This window comes from Rutidosis leptorrhynchoides, chromosome 11 (assembly GCF_046630445.1).
Source record: "Rutidosis leptorrhynchoides isolate AG116_Rl617_1_P2 chromosome 11, CSIRO_AGI_Rlap_v1, whole genome shotgun sequence".
In the NCBI taxonomy this organism is placed as follows: domain Eukaryota; kingdom Viridiplantae; phylum Streptophyta; class Magnoliopsida; order Asterales; family Asteraceae; genus Rutidosis; species Rutidosis leptorrhynchoides.
The window spans coordinates 332935590-332945465 of record NC_092343.1 but is presented as its reverse complement, the minus strand read 5'-3'; the positions used below and the strand labels follow the sequence as shown (position 1 = coordinate 332945465).

The 9876-nt window shown below is 35.2% G+C and overlaps 1 protein-coding gene across 1 annotated transcript; it reads left to right on the top strand.

Annotated features, from left to right (window-relative positions):
• Positions 1 to 479: 479 nt before the first annotated feature.
• Positions 480 to 2119, top strand: LOC139875778 (probable glucuronoxylan glucuronosyltransferase F8H). The gene is made up of 3 exons (XM_071863076.1): positions 480 to 1055; positions 1154 to 1404; positions 1495 to 2119. The coding sequence occupies exons 1-3, from the start codon at positions 480 to 482 to the stop codon at positions 1973 to 1975; spliced, it is 1308 nt and encodes a 435-aa protein (XP_071719177.1). The 3' UTR covers positions 1976 to 2119.
• The last annotated feature ends 7757 nt before the right edge of the window (positions 2120 to 9876 follow it).

The window sequence follows — 9876 nt, the reverse complement described above, 5'->3', positions numbered from 1 at the left end:
CTCTATATTTAATTTTTAACTAGTACTTATTTTATTATATTTATTACTCCGTATTGAATTTAAGTTTATTTAATTTACTACCAAAAACCAGCTGTATTTGAGTAACTACTGTTTTTGAGGTACTCCCCCGGGTCCTTTTCAGTCTCCACTTTCTTGATTTCTCAAGCCTATTACCATTTACCCCTCCATGTTCACAAACATCAAGCATTTCGAAAGGGTATTTCAGTCATTTTCAACTTTCTATGTCTAGAAAATTCAAATTTTCTTCACTTTCTTTCTGTGCACCAGACCTGCAAACAATACGAACATCCCCCATTAATTAATTTCTTGAAAACAACATATTTCAGACCAACTCCCTGTTATTCCATAAACCCATTAATTATATAAATATTATTTTAACTATTTTAAATTAAAAAAAAAAAAAAACTCTCATTCATCCCTTTTCACCTTTCCTCCATGAACAAACTTGAAACCCTAGAATGTATCGATTTACCAAAACCAAAAAATTAACACGAACCAGATACACATTCAACCACATCAAATTCGTGTTACTGATTATTACATTCATCTTCTTTTTCATTACATTCATTAGCATTGATCAACCAACAACAATTTCGTTAAAAACGAACCTAATTTCACAATCGGAGTCAAATCTCATCGCCGGCGTAGTTCTCCGTCAAAATCATAATCAGAACACATTTAAAGGATTAAAAATATACGTATACGAATTACCGGCAAAGTTCAACACCGATTGGCTATCTAATAACCGATGTAGCAATCATTTATTTGCATCAGAAGTAGCTATACATAAATCGTTGTTAAACAGCGTTGTACGGACGTTAGATCCATCAGAAGCTGATTTCTTATTCGTTCCTGTTTACGTTTCGTGTAATTTCAACACCAGTAACGGCTTCCCTTCCATTGGTCACGCACGTGCGTTGATTTCATCTGCGATTGACGTCATCTCGTCGGAGCTTCCATTTTGGCGACGGAGTAACGGTTCCGATCACGTGTTCGTTGCGTCACATGATTACGGCGCCTGTTTTCATGCAATGGTAATCGATTAAATATATGTACATATATAATTAATTTTATTTATTTATTTTACATCAAGTTGTTGAATCTATGTGTAATCAATGTGTATATATTGTAGGAAGATAGAGCTGTGGCTAATGGAATACCGGAATTCATGAAGAACTCGATAATATTACAAACGTTCGGCGTTAAACACCGGCACCGGTGTCAAGATGTTGAGCATGTTGTCATTCCACCGTATGTCTCGCCGGAAAAAGTTTGGTCAACTTTAATGAAATCGCCGGTCAACGCGCGTCGGGATATATTCGTGTTTTTTAGAGGCAAAATGGAAATACATCCGAAAAACGTCAGCGGACGATTTTACAGCAAGTAAGAAGAAACAATAACTACTATTTGACATTTTCTCTTTAATTTTGACTTTGACTTTTTATTTCCTCTAAATTAATTTTCACGTTTTAGGCGTGTGAGAACGGAGATATTGAAAAAGTATGGAAATGACCGGAGGTTTTATTTGAAACGGCATCGTTTTGACGGTTACTTGACGGAAATTGTACGTTCAGTCTTTTGTTTGTGTCCACTTGGATGGGCTCCATGGAGCCCTAGGTTAGTAGAAGCGGTGGCGTTAGGATGTGTTCCGGTGATTATAGCTGATGGAATACGGTTGCCGTTGGAATCCGCCGTGCCATGGCCGGAGATATCAGTTACGGTGGCGGAGAAAGACGTCGGAAGGTTGGCTGGAATACTTGAAAACGTGGCGGCGAGTAATCTTTCATTGATTCAGAAAAAATTGTGGGACCCTAAAGTTAGAGAAGCGTTGTTGTTTCATGATGACGTGGAAGATGGTGATGCTACGTGGCATATACTTGTCGAGTTGGTAATTAGGCTTGACAGGTCACACCGGATGTCGAGGGTTTTTAACCAACTAAGTCGGTACACGTAGGATGAATGTGGATAACTATTTGCTGAGTTGGAATACTTGTTGGAATCCAACTGGATATTTTTGATGCGAGTGAGGAATTAATATGTGGGTCCAATTGATGTGCTCTGTTGGCAGGTTTTGTTTGTATCATGGTTTATTGGGGTTATTGATGACGTGGTTATTGGTGATTGGTTTAGTTGGGCGGGAATACAAAAATATTTTTCAAGGAGAGTTGTTTGTGAATTATTGATGTTGGTTGTGGTAGGGTGGTCCTCATGGTATTACGATGGGGACCTGGCTATTAGCCGTTAGATGAGAAATATCGATTGGTTTGATTTGGACTCGATATGTAAACAGAATTCTGTTAGGTTTTGTTTATATATAGCTAATCTGAATTGGGTTACATGATCTTTGAAGTTTTATTACCAAATAGTTGGTGTATTCAGTTAAAGGTTTACATTTTTGGTTGCTACAGAAGGTTTTCTAATTCGTCTCATACCATGCTCTTTCTCTCATTTGTATTTTTGTTATTTCTAAATATGTGTTTATATTGTGTATGAAAGTAAATGAATTTTTTTTCATTTTAGTACCTAAAATGATATTTTTTAAAAGCTACAAGACCACTAAGTTGGAGGAGCCAAAATCAGCCTGAATTTAGGTTTATCAATTATGAAATGAAATTAGGAAGATGATTAGATGAATATGGACTGTGTGAGAGGAAAGAAAAAGCGAAAATCAGCTTGAATTTAGGTTTATCAATTATAAATTGATGTTACGAAGATGAATATGGATAAAGTGTGTGAAAGGAAAGAAAAGGGGAAGAATATGAGGAGTAAGTGGGGTTTATGAAAAATGAATAAAACATAAAAAGGATGAAAGTACCTTGTATGATTTGGCACATCAAAGAAAAGGGTAGGGATGGTAAAAAAAGCCCGAGCTCGACGGGGAAAATTGAAACCCGACATAGTTGGGTCGGGTCTGGTCCGGGTTTACGGGTCTCGGGCCGGGTATGTGATTGATTTTCAAAAAATATTCGGGTTCGGGTTCGGGTCTGGGTTTAAATAAAGACCCGTCTACTCGGCCCGTTTACCCGACCAGTATACCCGCATAATAATAATAATAATAATAATAACAATAATAATTAAAAATGAATAATAACAAAAATTAAATTAAAAAATATGTTAATTACAAGGTCAATATGAATTTATATATTTATTTATCATCTATCAATTTCACATTTTCATCTGCATTCAAATCAAGAATTTGATTTATAAAATTATTTAGAAATTGATAGTGATAATAATTGGAAATAGGAAATAATATATACTGCACAAATATACACATACACAAATATACACATACACGTATAAATAAAACATATAATTTACAGAGTTATAGATTGTATATGCTTTTGGTAATGTATTTATTTGCTAAAAAAAAAGTAAACGGGTACCCGTTTACCCGCGGGTAAACCCATTTACCAGCTAGTTAGTAAACGTGTTACCCGTCGGGTATTTGGTCCGGGTTTGAGACTAGTTTTCCTTATCGGGTCCGGGATTACTCAAACCCGACCCAAACCCGGCCCAATGTCATCCCTACACATGATTAACATTTAATGAAAAGAATTAATGTCTGTTAAATTTAGGGACTATTCGTGTAAAAATTACACATCATAGGACTATTCGTGCAAGAAACAAAAAGAACAAAATAATGAAGTTTTGACAAATCACATTTGAAAAATAATTCATAGAGTTGTCACAAAAACATATTAAGATAAAAAAAAAAAAAAACCATATGTAAAATGGAATTATATAAATCTCCATATAATTCTTAATTCATTATTCATCTAATTTAATCTATCTATAAAAAAAAAACTATGTATAAAAAGAAACTAGTAATTAACTAATATACATTTAATTTTAACCGTGAAATGATTATATTAAACAATAATCTAACCTTTTTAACGGCGATGTAAAGGTTATTGACGGGGCGTTACACATCTACCCGATCATATCCCAAAAGTCACGGGTAATGTTTAATTTCTACACTCGTTAGGAGGATAACTAGGGATATTGCACCCACGAAAATCCCTCGAGGAACCTTGCTAGATATGAGTAGAGCCACCGCTCACAAGAAATTCCAGAGAACTCCATAATCAACAGCAAAACAAATTACATTATGGAATCTCCAAGTGAGACTCGAATTAGAGACTTATCGAACACTCAGAATGGCGGTAACCACTCAGCTAAATGGAGATGGTTAATAATTATTTCACAACTGATTTTAGTGATAATGTCATATTTGTCTCTCTCATATTTTTAAACTATTGATTTAAATTTCAATCAATGATATTAATTCTAAGCAATACATTATGTTAGTCTCAATTTACAACATTATGTATTGTATAGGAGCAACATTATGTATTGTATAGGAGGTGAATACAATATTTTCTATAATATATGTTTTCAAGTAATAAATATTTGTTAGCATGTAAAGTGTAAACTAGCGAGAGTTTAAATTATTTTTAACTTATTCTTTTATTGATAATTAATCTTAAATCACGGTTATTTTAGAGTGGAATAGATAACCGGTTTATACATATTACACCTTTATAACTTAGAACGGTCTGAAACATATTACACCTCCAATTATTGATTTTCTCAATAATTGGATCCCATGCCTTTTTCTTTTTCATCTTTTCACCTACTTGGCAACTAATGGTGTATCTTAGGGGATACACGCATAAAAACATTATTTTATACGAAAAATCGAACAAAGAGCACAGAAAATAAAAAAATCTAGCGGTGTTCAGTCTTTGCCGTCCAGCGTTAATAAGGCCGCCCAACGTCAAGCATAAGCCCTGCAGGCAGCTTCAGTGCATAAGCCCTTTAACTCAGCGCGTGAACGGCACGCAGCCACGTCAGCACACGCCACCAACATTCCGGATTCTTCACGTAACAGAGCCATTCAGTGATTGACACGTGTATCCCGTGAATTTTGGACATTCTACGCCTATAAATAGCCTCCCTGGGTCACCACATTTCACATCATCATGATTCTGATTTGAACCTTAGTCAGAGAGAAGTACACTTTCTCTCTCACACAGTTCTTTCTCACTCTAAACATTCATTAACCGCTTAGCAGCAAAGCGCTATACGGATCAACTTCAGATTGATCCTCAGATAGATTGAGGCCACCCCACGGATTATCAATTCGTATTCCGGGTCTGCAGAGATAATTTCTCGAGGGCAAACAACAATCAACATTATACGCCACACGCTAGGCAGCTATTCTCTGTACTAGTACCTTACAGCCGCTATACGGAAAATCGTACTAACAGATGGCGCCACCCGTCTCAAAGACCACCAAAACCACCAAGAGCACGAAGGCAACTGAAACAACCTCATCAAAAACAACACTTGAACCAATCGATGAAAACCTCATTGAAAATATACCAGTTGATCAGCTAACTCTCGAAGAGACTTCAGTTGAAGAAGAAGATCATTTGCACACTGATGCAGCAGATGATCAAGTTTATGAAATCATACCACGATTGAGAAAACCATTGATGGGAGGTTCCAGTACAGGAATGTGGAAAGCCAGGCGAGGAACACATAATGTTTCTTTCAAGAAGAATTCTGATGTGAATGCTAGGCATAACGGCAAAGGAAAGTCAATTTCTAAATCACAATTGTCCAAGCTATTCAATCAGCTGAATGCCTTAGTTGATGATACAGAAAATCAACACAGTGATGAAGGTTTTTTGGATGATGATTGGAATTTTGGAGAAGAAGGAGAACAGTTCTTTATGACTGAAGAAATGGCAAGCAAGTTGCTAGATGGAATTTTAACTAAAACAGCGCCATCACGATTTAAGCAAAAGTTAGCACAACCAACCATCCGTGCAACAGTTGTGGATAATTTGTTTGCTTTAATTACTGGTGATGAAGCTATCAAACCACCGGCAATGGAAGAGTCAATACAGTGTTTTATCCCTCGAATTGTAGATTATCCATTACCAAGAAATTTGGGAATTCCATCAATCGGTGTTTATGATGGTACAACAGATCCAGAGGATTTTCTGACTATGTTTGAAGGAGTTATGAGGTTGCAGCATTGGAAAGATGAAACTGCGTGTCATATGTTTCCAATGGTACTGCAGAAAATGGCACGCGAGTGGTTTGCAAGTTTGCCACCAAGGAGTATTACCAGTTTTCTGAATTTGAGGGCAAAGTTTGTGATGCAATATCAAAGTTTGAGAAGCTGCACATTATCACGTCTTGATGCACATGAGATAACAATGTGCCAGAATTAATCATTAAGTGATTTCATGAAGTGTTATACCATTGAATGTCAGAAAATACCAGACATACCAGAGTCTCAGCTTGTTTCAGGATTTATATTTTGTCTTGATCAGCGACGTTTTGGGCGATTAATTCATGCTTTGCATTATGATATTCCAAAGACATTACATCAAGCATTGGGTATTGCCCAGAAGAATTTACGAGCAGGCGAAATGGGATATCCAAGAGTGGATAATTATCAGAGAAACTTCAGGCAGCAAGGCGGAGAGCGGAACAGGAATGACAATTATCAGAGGCAACGGGGTTGTTGTAACGACCCGGAAATTTCCGACCAAATTTAAACTCTAATCTCTATATGGTTCCGACACGATAAGCAAAAACCCTAAAGTTGACCCGCACTTTTTCGATCGTTCTATACTTATAAGATTAATATTTACATAAATTAAACCTTACCAACATGATAAGCAATCCATATTGTTGAGACTTATGTGTTTGAAAAGAGTTTTACACAACGTTTGACCGTCTAGTTTGACCGATGATATCACGAACTATACAATATATGATAATTATACGTTTGTGTATATATATGTATATATACATATTTAACATGATCTAAGGATGTTTTAATATCTCATTTTGTATTAATAACAATAAGTTATAAGTATATTTTGAAACTACTAACTTAAGTTTTCAAAACGATAACCATACGTAACGTTATTTGACATAAATACTTATGACTTATAATGTTTATACATATATCGTATAAGTAATGTATTTAATCACTTTTAAGAACTTAAATACATAAAACAATATAAGTGTATTTACAAAAGATAGCTATATTTGAATCCTCGTTCCGTTTTCTCAAAGATTTCTATACGTATACCTAGGGTATATGTACCCGTATCATACGCAGCTTCTAGATGTATTTACTATTGGTATATACCAATAAAAATCTGCTCCTTAGCAGCCTTAAATGATTAAGAAACATGTGGAACCAACCATTTGTCAAGTAGCATGAATTATTTAGCAAGAAAACAAAGTTAGGTATCTTTTTTTTCCTTTATAACCTAAAAACGTTTTTATGCATGCACACCATTTCTTCACCCCATTTTCTCATATTTATACTTCCATTTCTCTCTTAAAATACTCTTAACATCATATTTGATCATCTCCAAGCATTTTCTCCATGAATTAGCTTCAAAAACCTTACTTAAACATCATAAGAAAACCATACAAAAACACTTCAAGAAATCCTTCCAAGAACACAAACTTACTTCCAATCTTTCATCCAATTCCATCACCCTTTTGGTTCTAGGTTTTTACTCCTCTTTTACAGCAACCTTGTCCAAGGAACTTGAGGTAGAATCTATGTTTATAACCTTATTCGATTCATATATATATAGCTATCATATTTTGTGGTAAACAATTTTAACAACAAGAACATAGTTTGAAAGTTTTCAAACTTGTTTGCAAACTAAATAGATCCTTCTAACTTAACTTTTAAAATACTTCAAGACCTGTAATATAACTTAAATATATGCTAATTTAACAAGGTATAACTTGGTTTTTCAAAGAACACCTTAAAAACTGTTTTTACGACGTCGGAGTGCAACCGGGGGCTGTTTTGGGTTGGATAATTAAAAACCATCTTAAACTTTGAATTGGAAGTTTATTCTCTGGAAAAATGATTTTTACTATAAATATGTTAACACATAAAAATTTCATGATTTAATTCAAAGTATAAGTATTTTTAGAAAAATGGTCATTAAATGATATTTTTGTAACAAAAATGTTTAACTTCATAAGTTTCACTAAAGTTTCACCTATGCCGTGTGATTTTGAATACAAACTAAGGTATTTACAGTTCATAGTCTTAAAGAGGGACTCGATCCAAGGAGATGGCAAGTTGAATCAACGAAAACGGAGTTGTAACGAAGAAACTATGACCGAAACAAAATTGGTTATCCAAGACTAGTTTAACTTCGGGATTAATTGGGAAAAAATTAAATAAATCACATCTTTCTAAGATAACATGATATTTTATATATATGTACTCATAATTCAATTTTATATGGTTCAGGATCACCCGTAAACAATACGAGAAGATTAATCATAAGATCCCATGATTGTACGCAACACGTCATTTGACAACACCGGTACTTTATGTACGCAACACGTCATTTGACAACACCGGTACCGTGGGTCAAGATTAATCTCGACCAATACATATACGATGGGGGTTTTATTATTTCGTTGGGGGTTTATTAAACATCTAAAAATGAACCATTAAAATTGAATTACTAACATCGAACTGCTAACTACGGACTAAGGAATTATTCAAAGTATTAAAAGTATTATAAGTATATATATGTGACGATTGTTTAAAAATGAAAATATATTGATATATTATATATGGATAGGTTCGTGATATCAACCGGAGACCAAGTCAAATTATATATATCTTCAAGACGAAAGTGAGTATATAGTCCCATTTTTAAACTCTAAATATTTTGGGACGAGAATACATGCGCTGTTTTTATAAATGATTTACGTTATGGACACAAGTAACTGAAAAATATATTCTACGTTGAGTTGTACCACTGGCATACTTCCCTGTAGCTTGGTAACTAATATTTACAGCGGTATTGTAAACGTGAATCCTGTTGATAGATCTATCGGGCCTGACAACCCCAACCGGACTGGACGACCAGTATTCAACGGTTGCATAGTACTTCGTTTCGTGACTACACTTGGTACAGTGTAGTAAGATTTCATATTAAAGGGAATATGCGACGTGATTAATTGTTAAGTATGGTTACCAAGTGCTCAACCACTTAGAATATTTTTATTAAACTGTTTATATACGAAATCTTGTGGTCTATATTTATATCGCTGCCGGCATTAAACCTATATCTCACCAACTTTATGTTGACATTTTAAAGCATGTTATTCTCAGGTATGAATTAAGTCTTCCGCTCTGCATTAGCTCGTACTAAGGATACTACTTGAGGCCATTAAGGACTTATATCATAAGGCGTTGCATTCGAGTTATTGAAGTTCATAGAGACTATTATTAAGTAAATGGCGGTTTAGGTCATTTGAATATTATGAAATGTCAGGCGAATATGTCAAATCTGGATGTAACTATAGATTGCCTTTTAAGAATAAATGCAACGTTTGTAAGATGTATCATATAGAGGGCAAGTACCTCGCAATGTTATCAACTATTGTAATTCGTTTGTAATCAATATGGACAACGTCCGGATGATTAGTTTCGGATCCTTTCAGTTGGTATCAGAGCTGATTTAAGCTGTTTAACCAGCTTAGTCGTAGAGGGGGTTCTCACAGTGTTACCTGTGACAAAGCATTGGCTCTTACCCCTCGCGGTCCGATTATGGTTGGCTTTGCCGAGAGGCGGGCTGTAAAATCAGTGTCTGAGATACGCTCAGTGGTCACTAAGGCGGTTAGCTGAGACGGCACTGGGTGGGACGTTGTCCCCACTGTCCTTTCAGTTGGTATCAGAGTGTTGGTCTTAGCGAACCAGGCCTTGCATTAGTGTGTCTAACTAGTAGTTGTTAGGATACATTAAGTGAGTCTGGACTTTGACCGTGTCTGCCT